This window comes from Thunnus maccoyii, chromosome 8 (genome assembly GCF_910596095.1).
Source record: "Thunnus maccoyii chromosome 8, fThuMac1.1, whole genome shotgun sequence".
Classification (NCBI taxonomy): domain Eukaryota; kingdom Metazoa; phylum Chordata; class Actinopteri; order Scombriformes; family Scombridae; genus Thunnus; species Thunnus maccoyii.
In genome coordinates, this window is record NC_056540.1 from 13,601,324 (window position 1) to 13,627,416 (window position 26,093).

The 26,093-nt window shown below is 40.0% G+C and overlaps 1 protein-coding gene across 1 annotated transcript; it reads right to left on the reverse strand.

The window, feature by feature from the left end:
• Window positions 1–329: 329 nt before the first annotated feature.
• Window positions 330–26,052, reverse strand: abcb7 (ATP-binding cassette, sub-family B (MDR/TAP), member 7). The gene is made up of 16 exons (XM_042418582.1): window positions 25,873–26,052; window positions 23,256–23,339; window positions 23,091–23,168; window positions 21,686–21,805; window positions 17,501–17,633; window positions 15,433–15,701; window positions 14,670–14,758; window positions 14,417–14,504; window positions 11,113–11,287; window positions 10,407–10,564; window positions 8,555–8,718; window positions 8,260–8,389; window positions 7,635–7,806; window positions 4,957–5,060; window positions 3,242–3,349; window positions 330–1,829 (listed from the first exon to the last, which is right to left on the reverse strand). Exons 1-16 carry the CDS (start codon window positions 26,020–26,022, stop codon window positions 1,611–1,613), a joined length of 2,241 nt encoding a protein of 746 aa, XP_042274516.1. The 5' UTR covers window positions 26,023–26,052; the 3' UTR covers window positions 330–1,610.
• Between the last annotated feature and the right edge of the window lie 41 nt (window positions 26,053–26,093).

The following is a 26,093-nucleotide window of genomic DNA, read 5'->3' on the forward strand; positions in this document are numbered from 1 at the left end:
TTTCCCCGTTTTCTCAGATTGCTTATTCTTTATATTTTTTAGAGGCCTAAAAAGCAAAGGTATGAGTAATGTAACAGTTTTACGTAGCTGATATGTTTGCTTGTTTCTTTCTAACTTGCTAATCATCTCACGACCCCTCAGAGTTATCACATGACCCTTAGAGAGATTGTGGCTCCTAGGTTGGGAGTCAGTGGACTAATACAACCACAGATATTAAAAGAGATAGTTAACTTGGTGTAAATGCTATAATAAATTTCTATTGTCTTATATTACTGTATTTATTGTCATGTTGCCCAACCACAATAGAAAACCAGCACCTGGAAACCTTGTTATTTAGACAAAAAAGCCAACATTTATTAATCTGTAGTGTACTCACACAGTCATCTCAGTCTAGAATACTATGAAACAGACTTTACATTGTGTGTATAGCACAAGACACTCAAAGAATATTTTTTTTCATTTATAGATACAATATCATAGCAAGGTTCCTAACAAAATGTGCGTCTAACAGCCAAAACAGCCCTCAGAAAATGAGGACATACACGTACTGTCATCTTTAAATATGAACATTGACAAGTAACCTGTTATGTATTCTGATCATACAATCCAAGAAGCTGTTTTTGCTCTGTTAAAATTAGAAAAGCCCTGCCAACCCAGGCTAAATGATATGACTGTAAAATGTTCCCAGAGGAGGCCTTCAAGTTGTTGCCTCTTAATGTGGCTCCAATTGCGGTGAAAACCATTCATGATTTATTAGTCTGAGTTTTATATTTACATGAATGTGCCTGTGACATACTGCTAATTCACTTGGGAGCCATTTAGTATGTTCATGAATCCCAACATCCATATTATGTTGTGATACATCTAAAAGACTTGATTATCTGCCAAATTCAACATTTTTAGAACATGCATTGAAAACAATGTCATGGACATCAGAAACATAAATGTGTGTTATGAATGAGCCTCACTGAAGTATCTGTTATATGAATTTTTTTTAAAAATAAACACATAATTAAATCAATCTGGATTTTAATTATGATAGCCTAATTGCAGAATAAATTGTAATATGTACACATCCTCAATATAAAAAAAGCGAACTATAGGTTCAATGTCTTTTGAAAATAATTTAAAAAATTAAATCAATACAAATTTTGTGTCAACATCAAGGCATATGTAAATCATTACGTGTACTCTCATCTGTTTCCAGTGCAATGAAAGATGTCAATAAACCTGATGTCAGAAATGAAGAGGAGGGGGGCAACCATGTTGACTAACAGATGTCTTGCACACACGTATGTGATATACAAGGTCTCTTATGCTTGGCTTCAGCTGAGGCAACTGGCATAGAAGCTCTATCTCTGGACACCAGCCAGTGCTAAACACACTTGCTCCCTGTTCTGCTCCTCTTCCTTCACTTTGGCGAGCATTGGCCTTTATTTGCATGAGGAGGAGGAGAGATGGTCGCATGGGTGGGGGCTTGGCTGAAGTGGGGAGTGGGGATGTACCCCTCCCCTCCCCCCCTCCCCTTCTTTCCTCAATACCACACTGACCAGGGATTCCAGCAAAGGCCATCTGTGAGGGATGAAGAGACATGGAGGTGGCAGCTTCTCTCAACAGGAGCAGTTCCCACATCCCTTCACACTGTTGAGGATCTCCTCCTGCAATTTCTTCCTCTCCTCCTCTTTCTGGGACAGACGCTCAGCCGGCGGCTCAGACGAGTTCTTGCTGCTGTTCAGGATTTTGCTGTTCTGGGCGTTCCACAGGTCTGCGTACAAGCTGCCTGGGGTGCTGAGGAGTGCGTAGTGGCTGCCTCGCTCTGCCACTTTACCCTGGTGGAGAAAAAAAGAGCAGAGAATCAAGGAAAAAAACAAACAAAATGAGAAATGCAAAAATGATAATGGCTGCAATGCACATGAAGTTAAAACGAAGGGGCCATGAACATAGAGTCCTATAGTTAGCATCTCTTCATGACCACACAACACTGACCACACTCTCTGCGAAGAGTCAGCTCCCCCCTAGAATCCTTGCCGCCTCCCCAACAACTGTTGCATTCCTCTTGCAAAAACAGTGACTCGCAGACAACAACGCACATCCACACGCCACAAATACACATCCCTCCCACACAGTCAAACACAAACGAAGGCACCCCCTTCCCCCACCTCCCATGAGCATGCAGAGGTGTTGGCATCATCTTTAGTGCACCCAAGATAAGCATGTGACTGCTTCCGCTCGTTATTTTAATGAGCACCCCAGGCAGTCCTCTGCTGGTGACACCAGCAAACGCCATGGCGACATCACATGCAAACATGCCTCCTCGCCACGACCCTCTGATCCCCGCCATCTGACTCTGGGAACATGGAACGACACATGCTCACTCGCCTCAGTTCAAAGGAACCTCTTCTTGTTTTATCATATCTGACTCCAGCACTGGTGGAAAATGTCACTTCACCTGTGTTACATTTCATCTTAACTCTTACTTGCCAGATGATAACTGACTTCACTCTCTTTTTGTGCTTCACAGTGTCTCCAAGGCCAACCCGTAACATACAGCAGCATTTTTCTCTTCACTTGGATATTTCTCTGATGCACAATACAGTGACAATGCACCAAAAAACATTTTTTTTTATACCTTGTCTTTGTCTCCATGGCACCTTCAGCCTGACTTAAACACATCTGAGCAAAAACTAGATGGAAAGACCATTTGAATGGATATCTACATTGGACGACATGTTTAGTCCTGGATAAGGCCTCATCAGTGTCTGGGAAGCTGGCCCATACATTATTAGTCACCGAGACAAACAAGACACGCCATCTGACCAAAACAGCCAGTCGAGTCTGACTGCTTTAATGAGCCCTTATGGAGAAAATAATACATTCACTTCTACCAACAGTGTCCTGTTGTTGTTGAAGTTAATGAGAAAAGCTAAACAAAGCATGTTTTCATCACGTACGTTGAAGAAAGGTAACTGGAAATAAATGAGTGAGAAAAAAAACAGAGGCTACTTGCTAAATTCTTGTTGCAGGCGGACACAGTGCAATAAAGGTCATGCAAAGTGCAGGTCATCGTCTTCCCTTCAATGCAAAACCGTCTAATTGGACTGGCAATTAACACAGCACATGTTTATACTCAGAAACCCTGAACTGTCATATAATTTGCTTTTTATGAAACTGACATTGCAACTGGAAATGTTAATCAGGGAAGGAACAAGATCAAGTAAAAAATAAGTGGATGAGTTCTTACCTCATTGAGCACTATAATCTCGTCTGCATCTACAATTGTGGAAAGCCTGTGGGCGATGAACATTGATGTCCTGTCCTTCACCATCTCCCTCATTGAACTGAGGATGTTCTGGAAGCACACAAAGACAAATAACATGATCAGAGTGTTAAGCTTTACAAGAGTCTCCCCTAATCCAAAGGAAAATAGTTTCCCAGGTTTGCAATAATGGTGCTCTGCAAAAATAATAGGAAAGAAAAAACACATGAATGACAGGATATATATGAAATGTACTGCCAAACTTTGATTTGAAGGAGAAGCTAAATCAACAGAATGTTGCTCAGCAACATCCACCTTCATATGCTTTTCTTTCCAATGTTTACATATGATAATTTAAGAACACCACCGTGCTAAGAAGCAACAGAAAATGTCAATTAACAACCACATCTACTGCCCCACTCTTTTCCCTGAAGTTCAGAGAGGACATGCTGATCTCATTAAATGTAACATTTACAAAGACCGTGGGGTTTAAAGGGGACCTATTATGCTCATTTCCAGCTCTATATTTTTATTCTGGGACTCCACTAGAGTAGCTTTGCATGATTCACAGTCCAAAAAACTCCTTATTTATCTTATACTGGCCATTTATGCAGCCCCTGCATATGAGCCCATTCTGTTCAGATTGGCCGGCTTTCTGGAAGCCTGCTGAGGGGCAGCCATGTCAGAGTCGTTTTAAGTTACCATTGATAAAAACCCAACATTTCCTGCTTTTGCTGCTTCTTATTAAAAGCTTTTAAATGACTAAATAATGAGAGAGTTTTATTGTTAAGAATTTACAGGAAACGAAATGTGTTCTTCACTGAATTAGCGGAGCTTCGTTAGTGGCGCTAAAAACCAGTCGACACAACAACATCTGGAGATATTTGGAGGTATTTGTAAAGCGGATCAGTTAGAAATAATGCAGGGAGGAATAGTACAAGCAGAAACAGCCACAGTGATGATGATATTTGATGAAGAGCTGCAAACGACCGGCACACCTCCAACAGGTTAACAACTTATTTTACTTTGCTGTATAATGGAAAAAGACTCACAGTGTGCCGGCGCGACTCGAGTCATGGCTCGGGGTGACTATCCCGAAAAAAAAGCCAAAATGTTAGCAGAGCAGAGCAGTGAACTTGCGCGCTGTGCGTGGAGCAGTTGACTATATAAAGAAATCAGTCACGAGTTGGCATCAGCTCGGGCTGAAAGTGGAAAAAAAATCGTTGGGAGTGTTCAGAGCAGCCTGAAGCTGGTGCTTTTTGCTCACAGGGATTACTTCTACATATGTTTACCTCTCTATTTGACACTTTTGCCACGTTGAATATGAACATCCGACATTGTAACATCATATTTATGACTGAAAATAAGGAAAAGGATCCCCTTTAAGCTGAGCTGGAGATTAAGTAGGAGAAAACAGTGGCAGGTGGCGAGGGAGAACATGGGGGTGGTGTGTATGTGTATGTGTGTGTGTGTGTGTGTGTGTGTGAGAGAGGGGGTGTCTGTCACAGCAGGTATCTGACGCAGGAGTGAGCTGAATTATTGTGTACCTACAGCAGTTGACTGAGTGGGTGTTTGTTCTACTAAATGTGTATGCAGGCGTGATGAGGTGTCAACCTGTACTTGCAGCAGAGAATGGGCATTTGTGGGTACGCATGCCTGTGTCTGTCAGTGTGTATGTGTTTATGCGCTGTCAGACACACCTCTTCTGTGATTGAGTCGAGGGATGATGTTGCTTCGTCATACAGGAGTACAGGTGGATTCTTCAGGATTGCACGGGCGATGGCTACACGTTGCTTCTCCCCTCCTGAAATAAAACAACAGACGTCATAAATAAAAGCAAAGCAGACTAAAGCTGAAAGGTCTGAAATATGCGAGGATACAGCAGGTCTCTCTTTGGCCCTTCTCATCAGATAATTACCTCAAACAGAGGGCAAACATTTCACAATACCGATGCGACAGGCTTCAGACTGGTACAAAAGAACTTTCATTTAATTGTGAGGGAAAAATCAGCGGGATACAAAGATTTCTCCCACTGTGTCTGACTCGGCCTTTATTACATATGAGCTGTGTGTGGCCTCTTTAAAGCAAGTGGTGTTGTGCAGATATAAATATTGCCGACAGTGGAGAACAGCAATGAATGTAGTTAGGAGCCTCACAGCCCAGACTGCTGCCCCCCGAACGCCCTTCCCTCTGACAAACTCACTGGCAGCTGTCACGTAGAGCCGCAGTGAAATTAATGAGAAGTTAGTCATGTCTTTATTTTGTCCGTTCTCTCACTCACTCAGTCACTCCACATAAAGAAATCTGTGCTGCCAGTAATTGCATCTTGAATGTTGAGTGAAAGTGCTCACACACTGTGTTTACGTGGGCTAAATGAGTTTCAGGGTGATGCTAGAAGACATATACTACAGTCTTGTGCTATCACTTCAGATCAAATGAGGATAACTTTAACTGTAAGGCAACAAGGCTTTAAAACAAGTTCACACACTACATAGAACAGCTAGATAAAATAACGATGGTGCAGCTAAAGATTCAGTCCCATTATGTGTTAATGTCATAATATGCTCAAATGAGTCATACTGTCTTAGGTCACCAATTATGCTCATTCAATTACTACCTACTTAGAAATTTTAATATTTTAATTTTCAGAGCTGTGAACAGATCCACATAGATCTTCCACATAGTTTATTATGCTGATGTTTCAGTCATAGTACTTCAAATTATGCAAACATGGAATCTACCATTCTCAATATATATCCTTAGTAACATATGTTGCTCAGTTGTTGAGCTGTGTAAAACTGACCTAATCAGATATCTTAACATTTTAGACCCAATACTTCAAGATCAATAATGTCACAATATTTTGGGTAAGACACTTTCTGCTTTCTTAAAATATTGGGTGGGTAATTACATATAATTACTTATATAACGTAGTTAGGAGTTCAGCTAAAACAATCAGATACAGTCAGAAAATTTTAGGATTGTAGCAGCCACTAAGACCAGAAAAACTGATACTATAAACATTCTCCCAGACAATACAGTATCTAATCTCATATCATAATATTGATATTTTATTAGAGCTAAAAATATACATTGATTACTGATCAGTCAATTGACAGACAATTGAATCGCCAACAATTTTGATAATCGATAAATTGTTTAAGGGAAACTTTGGTATTTTTCCGACCTGGACCCTATTTTCCTATCATTTTGTGTCTAAGTGACTAATGGGGACAACGTTTTTTTGAAATCGTTCCAGTATTGAGCGAGAGCGCTGCAGCTGCGAAAGGGGCTGCAATGTAATCCAATGGGGCGATAACGCTCCATCAATGTATGTCCACTAAAAGTGCTTGTTTCTGCCACTGATAGGCTCAGATTGTCGTTATAAGTGTCTGACACCATTATGGAAAGGACCATGCGGAGAAATAAAACGTTTTTCTTTACGTTGTCGAAATCATTGACTTTGAAAATCTTTACGATAACACTAAGCTAGGCTTTCTGTGCTACAACAAAACATACTCCTCCCAGCACTCCTCTCTCCAACTCTGTCATGGCTGAATATTTAGCTGATTTTGAGATTTCACAAGATTTCAGAATGAGATTTCTCTTTGAGCCAGATTTGGTGAGACACAATAACAAACAGACGGATCAAGCAAAAGGTAAAGAGAAATGTTTAATTTCTCTGCGTGGTCTTATCCATAATGATGTGAAACACTTATAATAACAATCTGAGCCTGTCAGTGACAGAAACAAGCACTTTTAGTGGATGTACTTTGACGGTGCTCTATTGCCCCAAAGGATTACACTGCAGCTCGTTTCGTGGCTGCCGGCTGCAGTGCTTTCACTCAATACTGGACCAGTTTTATAAATTGTTGTCTCCAATAGTCATTTAGACACAAAATGACAAAAAATACCAAAGTTCCCCTTCAAGTCAATTATTAAACAAAATTGCTAACATTTTCCAGCTCCTAAAAAGTAAGGATTTGCTGCTTTTCTCTTTGTTATATCATCATAAAATAAATGTGTTTTGGACTGTTGGTCAGACAAAATAACCAACTTGAAGATGTCTGTTTGGGCTTTGGGAAATTGTGACATTTTTTATTTATATTTTATAGACTCAAACATTAATTGCTTAACTGAAAAAGCTAATTGACAAATTGATAATGAAAATAGTCATCAGTTTCAGCCATATACCATAAAAATATATGTTCCTGCTCTACTTGGATTTATGTGTTGGATTAAATCACTTGCAGCTGGTTACTGAAATAATTTCTCTTTTTCTTAGTTTACCGTCCAAGGGAATACGCAAAACACACAGCTCTTTCACTTGCTTGTGCTGAGACCATATTTAAACAGTAGTCATAATGGTGCAGCAAACCTGACAGCTTGAGGCCCCGCTCCCCAACCTGGGTGTTATAGCCATGGGGCATCTTGAGGATAGCGTCATGGATGCCTGCTAGACGCGCTACTTGGTACACCTGCTCTGGTGTAGCATTGATGTTCCCGTACTGCAGGTTGTAGAAGATGGTGTTGTGGAACAGAACAGCATCCTGACAACAACACAGTTAGAGAGAGAGAGAGAAAAAAAAAGGCTTCAGTGAATATTTTTATTGCAGCAGAGACAAAAACAGAGGACTGCACATACAAAGACGAGGGTAGGGGGCAGAAAGAGAAAGAACGCAAATGACAAAAATACTGTTCATGTACCATCTGTTCAGATCAACCTGTGAGCTCATTGCAGTGAAAGCTTAACTGAATTCAGCTTATTTCTAATGCTGTTAACTACTACTGTTACACTGTTCTATGCTGCCCCCTTGTTGTACATAATTATTAATAATAACTCACAAAAAAGATTTAAATTTAATTTTTATCTTAATTTTACATTTAAATCTTTATACATGCAAAGCTCCTGCTACATAAAAACAGTCTATGTGGTGTTGAAAAAATTACTTTTTCATAGTTTGTTTTTGTTTATCTTATTGTTGTGTTGGTGCATTTCAGACCTGAGGTACGACCCCCAAAGCCTTTCTCAGGCTGTCAAGGCTGACGTCTCGGATATTCTGCCCCGCTATGTAGATGTTCCCCCGCTGGGGCTCATAGAAGCGGAACAACAGCCGCACAATGGTGCTCTTCCTGCAACCAGACGTGGAACCAATTGTCAGCATCATTCTGTCTGTGAGCTGCACCCCCACAGTGTACTGATGATATCTGGTGATAAGACTGCCTGCACATACAAATGAGATGGCACACACCTGGCTAAAGGTTTTACAGTAGATATTTGTGCTAAAGGTGACCTACCCTGACCCGCTGCCACCGACTATAGCAACCTTCTTTCCAGCCGGCACGTCAAAGGACACTCCGTTTAAGACTTTCTGGCCCTCCAGGTATTCAAAATAGACATCCTCGAAGCGAATGGTGGCCTCCTGTGGTGTGATGGTTAAAGCCGGGGCGAGATCCCTCTCCTAGAGCAAATCATCAGGGAGTTGAGACAGACGAAATGGAAAGAGAGGAGTCGGATACAGAACAGCCACTGGCAGACAAGGCCTGGCATGATGCAACGTTACTCCAACACCTTGTAAAGGGGGATAATGCTGGAGCACTGAGCCTACACGGGCTGCATAAAGCACAGAGATTCACAGCAAATTCTAGAGGTCGTTTCGAAAGACCGTCTGAATCTTCACACGCTGCCCTTCATGGTGACTGAGGGATCAATAAGCGTGAAAACTTTCGGTACATACTGAGCTCAGCCATAGTGCTGAAATGCAGCCAAGGTCAGCAGTGAATAAAGCGCTGTCCTTTCCCTGTGTGTAAAAGCCTGTTCTGCTCTATTTCTATACTACCTAATAGCAACATAAGCACCCACAATCCACCTCAGGCAATTAATACAAATAACTCACAGTCCATTAGTATAAACAGATGATAATTTCACACAAGCCCCTCCCACCCCCCCCATGGAAAAAAGCCAAAATAATTTATTTTTTATTTTGTGGAGCAGTTTCAAGTGAGGGGGGTAGGGTGGGTTAAATTATTTCACATCTACATAATAGTCCTATGTGTTCCTCAAAAAAAAAAAAAAAAAAAAGCATTCAGACTGTAATGGCCTGCTGGGCAATGCCATTCCACAGGGAATCACAATGGAGAGGAGTATTACTGATGAGTGAAAAATAACTGGACAGATTCATTTCTCCTACTGTAATTACAGGCTGGAGACGGGGATGGCATTCATATTGTTAGGCGGCAGGCGCACATTTGCACTTAAGTGTGCTCTTCTGATGCAAGATGGTCTGTCGCAATGTGTAAAAAAAAAAAAAAAAAAAAGATAAATGCAATGAAATGTCTAATAAAAACAATTGATGGCTATTATGTTGAAGAAGCAGAGGGCTTACATGTTTAAAATCAAAACAGTATTGGGAATTTTTGACAGTTAGGTTGAAGAAAGATTTTGAATATTTGAACATGACTTGGTATTTCTTGGTGTTTTTGAAGATAATTTACAGATTAATGACAGATTAATGATTTAAGTAAAAAAAAAAAAAGGTTAATGTTGGAAAGCCAAAAAGAAGTGAAAAAGAAGGGAAGTAACCTCATACTGGATAAAATCAGTAAAAAATAGGGGTGCTGATCATAACTGTTAAATAAGTGCTCTAAATAAATCACTGAGAAGTAGCCAATCACAGTTCAGCTATAATTTATCATAATATCCTGATACAGATCACTGCAGCAAGTGATGTCATCTACTACAAGTGGCACCAGAGGGAGAAGCACCTGAGTCACATCAAGCACAGACTAGTGTGTAATTACCGTGTTTGACTACAACCCATCATTTTTTACAGCACATGTCACTAGGTTAGCTATGTCAAGCACGCAGTCATGAGAAAGTACTGTGTTAAAATCTTTTACCACTTGTGCTTGCTGTTGTACATGATGTGCTACTGTTGGAGAAAAAAAGTCAAGATTTTTATTTTTCAGGGTTTATATTTGTTTTCAATGTTTATGTTGAACTCTATATTCACTTCCTGTTGTGTACAAGTTCAGCTTTTCTGTTTTCTTTTGTTAGAGGAAGAGAGAAAAAAAAATGTAAAAAAAAAACATTTTTGTGATTTACTGCTACAATGCAAAAGGAGAAGTGCATGTCAAGCCGACACGTTACCTTGATCTTGGTGTCGACACTGAGGAGGGTGAACAGAGTGTTCATGTCTATTAGGGCCTGTCTGGTCTCTCTGTACACTGTACCCAGGAAGTTGAGAGGGAGAGAGAGCTGGAAGAGCAGGCCGTTCACCATCACCAGGTCTCCTACTGTCATCGTACCTACACGACAGCAGCAGAACAACTTACAGAGATGCATGTTATCTACCTCTATTTATCACATAGGTGTCTTTGGATAGAAGATCTAAAAAAAAAAATAACACTCAACCCTGTTCTACTTTTAAGTTGTGAAAGCAGACAAAGCATGTTACAGTCTGAATCTATCTCCACCCCCTGTAATTTCATTTTCTGCATCAAAGCTATTTTGTTTCCCATTCATGCCACTTTTTCATGCTTGCTGTGCTTTGTTCTCATTTCTATTATCCAGTTCAGTCAGGGTTTTACTTGTCCATTTGTTTTTGTTTTGAGGTTTTTTTTTTAAGCTTTCTTACTTTCAAATGCACAATTTTTTCCCATTGTGCTGTTGCCATCATCGGAATAAAGAAGTAAATTCAGGTCAGGTGAGATATTTTGCACCTTTACACTTGGATGTTATCAAATTTTGATAACATGAGGGAGTGACTTTCCAAGAACTGGAAGATCCCCCCCCTTCCAACAAACACACACACACACACACATACACACACACCCAAAAGTCCAAACCTACTCACCCGCCGCAATGCCCTTGCTGGCCAGCAACATGATGCCAGTGAGTCCAAGACTGAAGATGGCACTCTGGCCAAAGTTGAGCATGGCGAGTGTGGACGTGGTTTTTAAAGAGGATGACTCATAGATCTTAAGGTATCCATCATATCTCTCAGCTTCATACTTCTCATTGTTGAAGTACTGCAGTTGAGATGAGAGGAAGAAGGGACACAGAGCAGACAGACAGTGAAAGGATTTACAAAAGATAGAAAGTGTAAGTTGAGAGGGAAGAGAGGGAGAGACACAAAATATGGTTAAGGTTAGAGGTTAAGGAAGCATGGAGTGCGATGTCAGGCAGATAGACACTTAAGTGCAGCCTGCCTCAAGGCTGCATTTGTTCTCAGTGACCGCTCTGGGCATAGTCTGGGTCTCAGTTGGCCTCTAAAGCACTTATTCATGTCTCTGTATCTTCATCTCCTCCCCACTGACCTGAAAGGACGTGGAAGGGGAAAGAACAAAATTCAGAGCCTGCTTCTCCGATAATGCTGCAGAAGAAGCTTCGGCAGAGGATCGTGATGGAAAAATGACTAAAACAAAATAATAAAAACCAAGTTATCATTTTAAAAAAAACCTAAACATCACTTGCAGGTTAAACAAGATTCACTGCAGAACATCCTTTATAGGCCTTGTCGTCAGCCTTCGTATTTACATCTGTAGCAGCTTACACAGTCACCCACCAACAGAGCACAGATAGCTCTCTTAGCAGCACTAATTTTGATTAAGACATACAGCTATCATTTAGAGGAAGAAGCCTCATAAATCAGCCACAAGCACATCACTTAAATTCAACACACAAAACTCCAGCATAAGTATCAACCACCCTCCTCAACTCTGCAGCCAATTACCTAATATTTCTGTTTGTTTAGTTTGTACTATTGTTTCTCTGCTCTGGTTAAGTGGGCGATTTGCTTCTCTAGCTAACGGCGCTGGTGCTGTGCTGCTACTGACTTGCCATTGATTTGCATATAGGGAAATGCAGGGAATCAGAGAGAGAGAGAAAGAGAGAGAAATAAGTAGCGCATGGAGGCCAAACTGAAGCAGTGCAAGGCACCATGTTCAGGTTCTCATTCAGCCCTTTGTGAAAGTGGAACGGATTTCTGAGTGGGCGGAGATCTAATTACATATGCACACTCACAGCTCAGAGTGATGCTAAATCCGGCCGCATTGACACAGATGACACAAAATAACACAGAACAAAACATTAAGAAAAACAGGACGCAAAATAATACAGCAAAGAAAATAACATGGGTACCAAAATATATCTGGAACAACCAATAAAACACCCGAAACTGGATGGTGATTATGTTTGTATGTGTACTGTGTACAATGAGGTTACCTAGAAAGAGGCTTAAAACAACAAAAGATAAAGATGCAGGATAACCGTGCGACAGAGAAAAGTATAAAGCAATGTTTACATTCACACTACATCATATCTGTCGGGTGTCTGTGAGAGCACACGCACTCATAAACCGCCATTGCTTCAACAGACATTTCTATTCAAAATAAAGCTGCCAGTGACAGACACTTTCAGTCCAAAACTATAATTGAGACACTATTTTAGGTCATGGAGTAAACCGGGGAAATAGTCCTGAGTGGCCAGTGATAAATGTCTCATTGTTTGTAGCGACTGGAGTGACATTTACAAAAAAAAAGTGATCCATTTAACAGTGAAAGAGAAGAAGAGCCAGAGAGAATGAGTACAGGAGAGACAAAAAATATGAGCTAAAAAAAGAGGAAAATGTGTTTTCAAACAGGTCGATATAAAGCTGAAAAGATTACTCAATTAATTGATCAACAAAAAAAATAATTGGTGACTATTTTGATAGTTGCAAAACACCTTTCAATTGTGAGGATTTGCTGCTTTTGTTTGTCCTGTGTGATAGTAAACTGAACATTTTAAGGTTTTGGACTGTTGGTCCACAAAACAAGACATCTGGGGCTTTAGGAATTTGTGATGGATGTTTTTCAGTATTTTGTGACAGACTCAATCCCTCCCATGGACATTACACGTTATATTAACATAAAAACATATATTTGCACATCTGTGATCTCTGATCTCTGATGGAGTGCCACATATTTTTTTTTATTGTAAATTCTTTCTTATTTGAATTATTTAGGTTTACTTGATTTTTGACCGCTATGCACCAAAACAACACCAAGGAAAATTCCTTGTTTGTGCAAACCTACTTGGCAATAAACCTCATTTACAGACAATTAATTGGTTAACCAAATTAGTTACAGCCCTAGGTCAATATGTACAAAGTTACTACAATTACATTACCTCATTTTTATCATTATCATTACCCCATGTTCATGTTGAGTCAAAGATTTTAGTGTTTTACTTGATCATATTTTTTTATGAAAATATTAAAGATGTAGCTTTTGGTAAAATTTAACTTGGTGTCGTCACTTTAGACATCAGAACTACAATATCTCAATATGACAATAAAACTATATAGAGATAATAATAGATATAATCGACTTGTTAGCCATCCTCATGGATTCCAATCAATCATTTCTGCTTTAAGAGCTATGATGCGACTGTATCAATTCAGTATAGATGTTGTGACATACAGCAGAATAGATACATTTGCAAACAGTTTACTACTAATGTAGTTCATCATCATTTACCCAAACAACACAGAAGATTTATAGTCTGCCTTGTTGTCTATTGAATATTACTGAGATGAATCATATTGCATCACACATACATTTGAGTCATGACCAAATATCAAATTACTGCATTATAAACAGGTTCCACAACCCTTCTCCCAACCTGGGTCTAATCCTCATGTAACACCGCTCTATAATAAATAAGAGGTATGTCAATAACCTTTTAGTAACCCTATACTAGAGGCGTGCAGTGACTTTCAGCCATAAGCCACTCCTCTCAATCAGAAAAATATTTAAAGTTAACTTTAGAGTTTAACTTGTACTTGTTATGACATGGGGGTTGTGTGTGAAATTGGGAGAGAGTCAAAGAAAGAGACAGACAGGAAAAGAGAGCTTTCCTTTGATTAAAAGGCAAATTCTGACAGTGGCAATCATGCCAGTGAAACGCTATTATCACAGAAGAGTAAATATTTGTTCACGTCAGTGTGCCTAGCTTAAATTAATAGAGGAAAAAGACTAGAAAGGAAGAGATAAAAGGGAGGGATTGATGAAGGGAGGAGGGGTGGGGACGAGGGGGAGCTGCAAAAAGGGTGTGTGATAGGTTTGTGTATGTGTCTCTGTGTATGTGTGTGTCTGTGTGGGGGGGTTGGATCTCACCTTAACGGTCTCATAGTTAAGGAGGGAGTCAATAGCTGCGTTTCCTGCTTCATTGTCTGCTTTGTTCATTTCTATCCGGAAACGAGTCCTGCGTGCAGAGACACATGAGAAATGACGTAAGCACTTTCTTAAGTATTACCAGCAACAAGAGAACCAAAGAACTGAATCTCTCTTAAAAGATAACAAACATCAGCAATACAACAACCAATTGAATCATGGACAGAACCAGGAGTATAGACATGCTCATTGTTACCTCCACTGAGTGATGAGAATGGTGAAAAGGGTGTATGCCGATAAGGTACCCAAGGCCATTGCTGCAAACTGTCCACCACACTTGTAATACTGCAGAGGACAAAAGCACAGTCAAGACAAAACATCTTCCATGTGCTGTGACTCAACAGCTTTGTGATAAAAAAGTCAAAGCAACCACTTCAGACTGCCGGGCTCCAATGTTTGCATCACAAGGTATTTTGAGAATGCACTGTTTTTGACCATTGCACTATGAAATAGAGTGTTACAAATGAAGGGGAAACTACAAGAACTAATCGTGCTAATGTTTTAGCTATTTGGGCAATGGAGTCTGCCCTCATTACAGGCAAGCTGACATTATGGTCCAGAGAGGAATAATAGCACAAAGCTATAGATGAACCATTCTTTCAGTGGTGGCCAAGGAGGGGGGGGGGCATCTGTTCAGGGCATACTCCACAGGAGGACATTAAGCTGCTACAAAGCTTTGGGATTCATCATTGACACTAATGGATTCTGTGTTGCCACCAAAAGTTCATGAGGATTCATATTCCATTTAGAATGTAAATGAGACAATATCCTGAAATTATTTTCCAGACAATCTGCTGTGTAGAGTGTAAATGTGATGGAAGGTCCTGAGCTAAAATTAAGGATCGAAACAGTAACAAGAAATCACATGGAAAGAAAATTGTACGCAGTCTTTCCTGTATGCTACAATAAACAAACCACCATCTCCAGTATGTGTGTCTGAATTTTACCATAGGACTCACCAGTATAGCACTGACAAGGCCCATCTCGAAGACTGTGGGTCCTAGATTGAAGACGAGTGCACTGAGGACAAAGGAGATGCCCCGTGTGCCACGGTCGATGGCCTTGGACAGCGCTCCCGTCTGGCGGCTGAGATGGAAACCCAGATCCAGATTGTGCAGGTGGAGGAAGACGTTCTTGGCGATGCGTCTGATGGAGCTCTGGGCCACCGTGCCGAACACAGTGTTCCTTAGCTCGTTGAAGAGGGCTGAGAGAGCCCGTGACACGCCATCTGGGATAGCGGACGACACAGAAAGTTTAGCGCACCTGCTGTGAAAAGCAGGGAGGTTCAAACAGCATGTCTCGGTGCTATAAAGTGAGAATCTATCCTCATCCTAAACACTGAGGGCTGTTATGAGGCAGCAAACAAGAATGTATTGCAGTATTATGGGAGCTCAGACTAGACGGGGTTGAAGCTTGTCAACTGCTCTTAAGTGAAGGCTTGTATGAGGTAGTGGGGCAGGTCTTTCACATAATGGTCTGCAACCCCTGCAGTGCTACAGCAGCAGCCTCCCCAAGCCTCTGTAATTACAGAGCTGGATGCTGTCTGAAGCGTCACTACTATGGCAGGCCAGCACACTGCAGACTGAGGGAAGGGAGGGAGGGAGGGAGGGGAAGGTATATGAGCGTACACAAGTGTGTGGCGGGGAGCAGGCTACATGTGTGAGCAGAATACTAGAAGAGGGGGAGGAGGTTTTAATAAGAGTGTCATAGAAAGAAGTGAGTTGTCAATGAACAGACTTAATTTTATCACTGCCTGAGTTTAGAGTTTCTCTGGCTGATCTGTAGGATGAGGGTGGATGTAAGCTACATAGCTTTAAGGTATCTTATTAATTTGAGATTTATTTTAAGGAGGCTTCTTGATAAGGAGCAAAACTGAAACAGTGTCAGTTCAATAAAATCTGTGATCTAATTGTAGGAGCATCACTTATTCGTTCCCGTACACTTCTTATAAACTGTTCTACAAGCAGACGGCTAGCATGACTGTCACAAATTAATATTAGTCTGTGTTTGAATGACTTCCTGTGGCGATTTCACTGAGTTGTGTGAATACATGACTTGTCTGCTGAGACCAAAGTCAGGGTAATAATTGCTCTGTCTGCCGGTCTTCATGGGGCTGTAATGTGGCGTTAAATAGGAATGCTCATATAATGAACAATGTGTCCACATCTGACAAGGTAGGATGAGCACTGAGCAACCTTTTCAGCCAAATTACACCCGTCACCACAGGCTCCAAGTACTGGGCCCTGAGCATTGCAGAGAAGGAACAAAATAATACAATTCCTTTCTCTCAGAGCATCCCCTTCATTCTTCCTAGTCATCCTAATTCGACCTGTCTGGAGTCCTGTTCATATGCCCCAATTATTCAACAGGCAGCATTAGTGTCCAAGACCTAAGTGGGCTCATTAAAATAAGTGGCTACAGGGCTAGGTGAATATTGCATCCGAGCTGATCTCATTCAAGGCCAGAGTGACTTGCAGTGGGTGTCAGGTTCACAATATTTATTTATTTATTTGTTTATGCTTTTCATCAGCACCTCAGAGAAAAAAAAAAAACTCTAATCAGGAAGGAACTCCACATTCATGCTCCACCTCACCCCTGACCCCTCTTGTATTCACATGGCTCATTTGGACAAAGAGGAGAAAAAAGGGAGGTGCACTCAAGGGACGAAGTGAAAGAAACATCCCTGGCCTCCGTGTAACAGTAAAAATAAAAAATCCTGCCACTTTCAAAGGATATTAGCAATTTCTTTACCATTGCTTTAGAAATCACGTTCTGTGTACCTTGGGAGCGCACATGTTTCTTATTGAAAAGTCGTCAGTACTCACGAGAGGGCTGTGTAGATTAATAAAAGTGAACTCCGACGCAGAACGGAGCACATAATGTAAATAATGTGAGGGAGAGGCGGAGGTTGCGGGGCAGCATTGATATGAATGTGTTGGGAAAGGTCAGCCTGTAGATAATAGGCAGTCCCACAGTCCCCTCTGATGAACGCGGCACCTTCCAGTGCAATACAAGTCTGGGACTCACAGCCAATCAGCACAGTCGTTGCCATGGTAGCCACGGTGCTTGGCGCGTCATTCAGGTTCAGCATGTGTCCCGACATCTGGTTAAGCTCGTCCACTGCATACTTAAACATGAAGGGCACCAACACATTGGTGGTCTGGGAAGGCAGAGAGGGAGGGAGGGAGGGAGGGAGGGAACATTCAGAGAGGAGGAGAAAAAAGAAAAGAGAGGAAATTGTTTCAAATAGCCTATTAGACAGACATATGCTCAATATAGTCCGCTGCCATTTTTCTAGTCCTGTGTAGTGCATCTCTATTGATGTATTTGCACCCCACATGAGAGATGAATTTCTACTGCCAGGTGCATTTGAAGATATGTATGTATGTTTGGTATGCTGACTGATTGTGCATGCACGTGTGTGTGTGTGTGTGTGTGTATTCTTCTTGACTGTGCTGTGCTGGTGCTGGTGAGGTGGCTGGTGCTTCCTGCTAATGGAATTGAAATGGTTATTAGGGCTAATTAAAAGCACAGGGACAGCTGTGTGACTCAGGCTAGGCGGTCCACGGCACATTAGGACAGCCAGAGAACACAGCAGCACACAGAACAGCATTTTCATTTGAAACCCATTTCATTTGAACCTCTCAACCTCTCACACAGGGGAGGGCTTTCGTTTTTTACTTTTCTTTTTGTTTCTTTACTCCTGTCGAACTCTGCGTGATATAATTTTGATAAAATAATACTAATTATAGAAAACAGGGTTAAAAAAAAAAAAACATGTCGACCTTACTTACGTAAAAGGACGCCTAATAATGCACCATTTATGCTGCAAAAGCTGCATCTCCAGGGTTCTCGCTTTAAACACTTGGCTATTATACTCAGACAATTATACTCCTTTTGAGTCCCTTAAGGAAAAGCAATATGTGCCACTTTGCTACCAAGACAACAGAACATGGCAAAAAAATAGCCCAAGCCTATTATCACAGGGCCAAAACATGTTGTCAATTTAACCACTAACACACGATAAGGTCAGTTGTGCTCTTTTAATCCATTCATAGCCAAAACTGGAGATTAAACTGACACCATGTCAATCTGTACCTGGCGATATGTCATCTCATAATAGAGATATTGTGTCAAGTGGTGAAGAAGAGGCTCCAGGCTTTCAAGAATTAGCCTAAGCTTATAGTAAGGCACACAGATTGGCACACGGACAGGGAGGGCTTCATTTGGGGCCAACAAAAACAAGAGGCTCTATATAATCAGTTTTTTTAAATGAAAATGTCACTGATTATGTGGAGTGCAGAGGTGTGATGCACTGTAACCACGTAATTATTCAGCTGATTTAAAAATTGCCTCTACACTGCTGGTGGTTTTAGTTCAAACAGACAAACTGGAGAAATCGAGGCTAACTCCAGCCAAGCAGGAAAATAGGAGAAGATTGGATTGCATGCATGTTCTCTCCTCCTTTACACACACTAGAGGGAGCCACGCTGAGCGGCAGCAGGACATGCTTATTTAGGAGCTGTGAATTTGTGATTTTGTTTTCCAGGGTGTAAATTAGAGACCATCAACAAAGGAAGAGGAAATACATCACACACTGATTGATGTTTGCAATTAATTATTTAAAAAAATGTTTTAAATGCACTCTGTTTTTAGGTTTACACAGGTGCTCAGAGCAGTGGTCAGAGCATAGAGGTTGTTTAGTTTAACAAGAAGGTGGAGCTGGCCTTTACTGCAATTCTACTATACTGACACAGAGTCTTACATTTACATCGTTATAGGTCATTTTCAACATTATCAAGCTTCTCAACATCAATAACCTAAAGCAGCTTATAAAGCAGTGATTAGGGGGATGGTTGATCCAGCTAAACTCAACAGCCAGTCTAATTCATAAACCATGATGTGCCAACAATGACAACAAGCTAATGAAAAATCACTGTTGATTGGAGACAGCTTCTCTTGTCTTCTCTCTTGCTTGAATCTCTGGCTACTGTTAGTTAGTTGTATCTGAAGCCATCTTTTAGGCCTTTTACAAGTAAGTAAGTGATCGTGAATTATTTCCAACTGAATAAATCAGGTGAAGGCACAACAAGATTTATTTTTCTAACAGGTTTTGAAAATGTGAGTGTCAACAATTTTCATACTACTGGTTAAGATGCACAACTGATGTTTCCCGTCTTTGACTTTTGGATACCTCAAATGTACTATACACATTTTTTAAAGGAACAGTGTGTAAGATTTAGTGGCATCTAGCGGTGAGGTTGCAGATTATAACTAACTGAATACACCTCTCCTTTCAAGCATGTAGGAGAAACTACAGTGGCTGCGAAACTTGCAAAAGACAGTAAAGCAGTGAAATGGGGATCTCAATCAATAAATCAGACAAAAGGGACCACGTTAAAGGACCAGTGTGTGAGATTTAGTGGCATCTAGTGGTGAGGTTACAGATTGCAACCAAATGAACACACCTCCTCTTCCTTTCATGAAAAACGCCAAATGCCCTCTCTAGAACCAGTGTTTGGTTTGTCCGTTCTGGGATACTGTAGAAACATGGCGAACTCTGTGGAAGAGGATGCGCTCCCTATGTAGATATAAAAGGCTCATTCGAACAAAACAAAAACACAATAATTCTTAATTTCAGGTGAATATACACTAATGAAAACGTACTTATGAATATTATATTCCATTTCTGCCAATAGATCCCCCTAAATCTTACACACTGATCCTTTAATGCAAAAAGAGACAAAAGATATTTATAATTATTGTATTCTTACAAACTATATAAATATCAAATAGTGGAATACTGACCTTTTCCACAAGGTCCTTGCTTATTCCAGGTTTAATTTTCCGACAACCTGAAGCTTAGCATTGCATAATGAGTGCAACTCAGCTGTTGGACTTCAGAGAACAGAGCACCTTTCCATATCAATCCACTCTCCTAATAGCGGTGCCAAACAACAATGACGTAACACTGACAAAAATAAAACCAGACGTGATGTTTTCCTAATGGTGAACTATTTTGTTGTGAAACACGATTTAAATAAACCTGAGTACAGATGCAGCTTTCTGTAAAAATATGAGTTAGTGTTTAAGAAATCTGGTATGACTACTCAATCTCTTAATTCAACATATTTTTTCATAACTCCTGACACTAATTTTAAAAATAGTATGAACTTAAAAGATTTACCTGTGGCTCTTAATAAACCTACTTAAACCATTAGCCACTAACAGGACTTAATATTGTTAGGATGGTGGCTGATGATGATGTAACATATCCCAACGTCAACTTGTTTACCAGAGAAAAATATTCATCAAGGAGAAAAAAACTGATAATCACAAATTCCAGGTTTCATATCCTCTACGATGCATCATTTTTGAGAACAGAGACAAATTAAAATGTGCAGCAGTGTGCAAGAAGGACTCTTAAACTGGATGGATGGATGATGACTAAAGACTGGAAACATTATTTAAGTTACAGCAAAGCTAGTGATGACGAACAACATGCCATCAACACATAAATAATGGCATCACTGTCCACACTAGAGATGTGATGGTATCAAATGTTCACGCTACGATCACTGTAGGCAAAAATATCACAATTAACAGAATTATCATGATAATTATAACGTTTTCTGATATCCTACTATTAGTGCTAATATTAATACAGAAAGTCCTGGCCAGAGTAGATGGAGCTCGATAGACAAGAGCCTGGTTTCCTGTGCTGTGGTTATTCTGTCTCTGTGTGACCAGTAGAAAGCTCCGTCCTTATGGTTAACAAAATCAAACTGCTAGTGAAAGCAGAAGAGCTGAAAACGACAACATCCACGTTAATGATGGTAATGAAAACGATTGGCGGTATTGATACTGTCAAAATGTTTCACCACGGTATAATGTCAAAACTGTATCAGCACATCTCTAGTCCACACTTTTTACTATCAGGAGGATCATCAGTGGCATTAAGACACATGTGAGCCATATTTGATATGGTAGGACAATACCAGTCTTTTGGTGGAGATGTGATTATCATCTGCTTTTCTTTATCATTTTTAATCACTTTAGATCAGTGCACTGATCATGTTGTGAGTCTTTACTGTTTTTCTCTTCTCTTAGCTGTTTTAATCTAATATCCTGAATTAAACACTATTTAAGTCTATCAGCTTGACAAAGCAAAAACAACTTCTTTGATACCCATGACATTGTCTGTGAACATACCTTGGCTCCAATAAGCAGGCCCAGAGAGATGGCAACACGGGCCCGTAGGTCTGGTCTGTCCTTTGGCCACACATAAGACATCATAGCAGACAGGATCGTGGCTGAATTGACCTCCTTCAGCTGAGGAGAAAAACCAAAAGCAAAGCCTCTCCTTAGATCACATTCTCCTTAGTTTGATTGACAAGTCTGTCCTGTAAAATACAGGTCAGATGGGTAAAACAGTATTTACTATAATGTCAATTTTCTAACCTACTGAGCATCAGATTGCCAATATTGGCAAGTAACTTGCATTTTTCATTCAGTCTGACAATCACAATAACCTAAAGATGGCTCTCTGGGCAGACAGATGGAACATCAAATGTCAACAGGGGTCCCTTGGGAGACCTGGGAGCAGAAACGACAGCAGAGTCTCCAGGTGGACCTGGGGATCCAGCTTGACACTACAAGTCCCACGAGACACCTGGGCTGTCATCCCAGCTGAGGTTGAGAGCCCACTGGTGCCAACATGGCTGTTTACCCATGCTCCACCACACACCTGCCACAGGGACTCTCCGCAGGCCAAAGTATATGCAGTAATTCCTCTAATCCACTCAATATGGTGGCACCATGTTACAGCCCTGCTGTATGGCAGCAAATTACAGTGAAACTGTGCCCAACACCTGCCTTTAATCAAATTCAATCAAGCAATATACGGCACTGCGAAGAGAGGATTAACATCAACAGTTGTGATGGTTTCTGTAACATATGTGGTGGAGATCACGTAGAATGTGGTAAAAATCTGAACTCTGGTTTATGTAAAAATAGTTTAAATCTGACTCAGCATTCAGAGTGTAAAATAATGTTGTAAACTGATCATGTGAAGTCAAAGAACTATCCACCATAGTGCTTAAATAATCTATCAATTAATCAAGGGTTTTTCAAACTTTTCTGGCCTGTAAACCAATTTATTGATCCCGAAATGCTCATGACCGCAGCAAATAGACGGCCATTAAACAGACATATCAGTTTGGTAAGGAATACTTTTGTAATGTAATTTTAAAGAGAATGTACAGAGAAATTATAATGTATTTCAAACCTGTCATTTTTTATTAAAATATGTCAAAACAGATCAGCCCTAAAATTCTCATTTTACTCAAAACATCTCCACATGGCATCCTAACCCCAAGAATGACAAACACTGGATTGACAGGCATAAAATAAAAATAAATACATTTTGTCAGTCATCAAAAGAGAGCCTTAATTGTTGCACCTTCTCAAATATGAGACTTTGCTTGCTTTGACCATGACATATCTTTCTAAAATGAATATCTTGTCGGCATCTTGTTTAGTGTGCAAATGCAAAATTACTCCTTAAAAACTGCAGCACAGAAAAGTTCAATGAATGATCGAAGGTGCAGTTACTCACCACATTTTTGGGATCTGCACTTAGACCTCCTCCCGCATGTCCGTGCCAACATGTTCGTTTGTCTATCACCTGTAAATGCTGTGGAAACATCATACGCTATTATACTGTGTACGTATTAGATTTTGATAACATAGTGATTGGCGATTATTTCTCAACCATACTTACTTTTGCTGCCTCCAAAATGTGGCGACTGTTCTCGCTTTTGTTTGTATTCCATGTCGCTGTTCGTAAGTGCGGAGGGGAAGTCAGCTGAAACACATAAGATGTATCATTTGACTGATGTTTCATCTTTCTGGATGTATTAACATACAAAAACACCAAATCCAATAACAAACAGAACAAACAATAGATTCCACTAACAAGGTGAAATAAAAAGCAAACACATGTGATTCATACATACAAACAAGCACAAAACATTTTGTTCTGTGTGTTTCCGCCAAAATGCCCAAAGTTTACGGTCATCAAGTTCAGTTCAGTTCAGTTCAGATCTTTATTGTCCCTCGAGGGGAAGTTTGATTTGCAGTAGAGGGCAAAAACACAAACACAACATACAAGAGGACATAGGACATTAATCACGACAGTTACAACAGATCGGAGTTTAAAGGTTAAACCTCAAACAAATATGAACTCAGCAGCTGTGCAAACTATCTCTATCTATACGTTTAAAGCAAGCGACAATCATAAGCTGCAAAACTCACAAACTATAAAAGGCAGCAGTGTATTCAGCCATATTTTAGTGAAGTGTTGGGCACATTCAGTATTGAATGTACAGGTACACAGTAAAAAGAGCTGATTAAGCTGCTGGCCTGGTTTGAGAAATTTCTATGAATGTTTGATTGTTGTTGATGTTTTTACTGTGAATATTTTTCACTAATGGAATTAATTTTAACAAACATGAAATCTATGGAAGCAATACAAGGTCAGAACTTTTCTGAGTTTGTGAACTGATGTTCAGAAATTATTTCAAAGTTTGTAGTTGTGAAAAAAAACTTACAAAGACTAAAAACCACTAACACGCCTACAAGGCGTGAGTGTTTGATAAAAGAAGACATCCTCTGGGTGCTTTATGATAAGCATACTGAGCTAAAGCTTATCCTGTGTTGTAGCAACATTTATACTAAGACTCACAAAAATACACATATCCATTGGTGATATGAGTGGGCTAATAATGGATACATATGTCTCCTTTAAGACAACATATCAGTGCATCCCATCATCTTACCTATGATGACCTACAGATATGTAAACAAATACTGTATAAACAAAAACATCATCTGTCATTGTGGGAAGGTTACATATTACTTATACCAGAGTTATGCAAACTACTTCATAGTATATATGTAAACAAATACTGTATCAACAATGCATTTGAGAAAAGCATCATCTGTCATTATGAGACGTATTTACTTATTTATACCATTGTCATACAAACCACATCATACATTGATTGAAAATGTGTGATTTGATTGTAAACTGGGTTTACATTATGGATACGCAAACTGGATTAAAGTTTAGGGTAACTTTTATTTCCTAAATTAAATACACGCAGCTGCCAGTTTTAGGTACATCAACTAAACACTAATGCAGTGACCCCATTGATATGAACGGGAGGGATAAAATATTAGAAGCACCTCCAGGAATAAGACAAAACAATTAAAACAGCCACAAAAACAACAACCTCGAAAAGGGCAATTGAGTTGAATCAACACCTTTCAACACAAACTCAACAGTATAACCTTAGTGAAGTGAGACAACTGAATGTACAGTATGTTGAAATGTCTGATTAATAATCAATAACAGGCTGTCAGGACGTGATGACAGTTACATGAGTCCACTGGGTGGCACAGACAGTTTTTTTAAACAGCTTTATTAAAACAGATAAGTTATACAACAAGTTTACAGCACTTTGTATGTACAACTTGTGTCTAAACTCACAAACACGACAGGGGGACTAAAGGTTGTAATAAAGAAATAGTTAAATAAATATCTTGGAAAGCTTACAGTGGTTATACGTTTTAATATCTTTTTTGAAGAAATGTATTGTTTGATATAGGCAGTCAGCTCTGAAAAGTTAGTTTTTTTTTTTCTTAAGAATTTGTATTTCTGATTATAAAAAAAGGGTCAAAATAATAAGCAAATTAAACAGAACTGCGAGCAGATTCCTGTCATATTCATCCGTGAATCCAAACAATAAATCACTTTCTCCGAAGTAATGTAAGGTGAGGGAAGATACGATCAGCAATAAATCGTGACAATTAACTCCACAGCTGTTTTGACAGTCTTATCTAACAGTTACTGTCTTGCAACATGTGACTGAGTCCACTGACAGGCTACAGCAACACACACACAGTAAATACTGACTGCTATTGTTAAACAGACTGTGAAACGTGTGCTATATTCCGTTCACACTTGTCATACAGTCAAATCGAAGAAACTAAAGTAGACACTATTGACACCGTGTGCTTTTAACAACACGACGCTGTCTTAAAGATATTTGCGCAGATAACACAACTAGCGTTAGTTAACGTTGAGTTAGCCGGTTAGCCTTCGCCCAACGCCAAAGTTCAGACGACTAATTAGCTCAAAAATACATTTACATGACAGTTGTCGCTCTTAAAAAACACACATGAAACGCATGAAATTATGTAAACTAGATTGATTCAACTTTGGGAGCCGGGTAAGTTAGTTAGGAAACACTTTCCGTCTCTGTCCTTGCGTAGTGACTGTCATACCAAACATAGTGTCCTCTCAACCCCCCCTCCAAAAAAGACGCCTCACTCACCACAAATGTACTTTGGCGTTTATGGTCCGTCCCATTTTCACTGCGACTTTTACTCCAAACATGATATGAGCTCGACTGTCGAAGGAGAAACGCTAATTTTCGTCTTTGAAAGTGAAAGCCGCATTTTAGCGGTGCCAACATCGGCGCCATGTTGACGAAGGAGGCAGGATGCTAATTTCTTTTCCTAGGATAAGGAAGCCATGACCCGCCCTACTCTACCT

Bases quoted from the DNA above. Each gene is read 5' to 3' on its own strand.
- abcb7 (XM_042418582.1), bottom strand. From the start codon at position 26,022: ATGGCGCCGATGTTGGCACCGCTAAAATGCGGCTTTCACTTTCAAAGA. The intron at 14,759-15,432 runs GTGAGTCCTATG...TGTCCTCTGCAG, and splicing joins GCCTTGTCAGTGCTATACTG to TATTACAAGTGTGGTGGACA. The intron at 8,390-8,554 runs GTAGGTCACCTT...GTCTGGTTGCAG, and splicing joins GTCGGTGGCAGCGGGTCAGG to GAAGAGCACCATTGTGCGGC.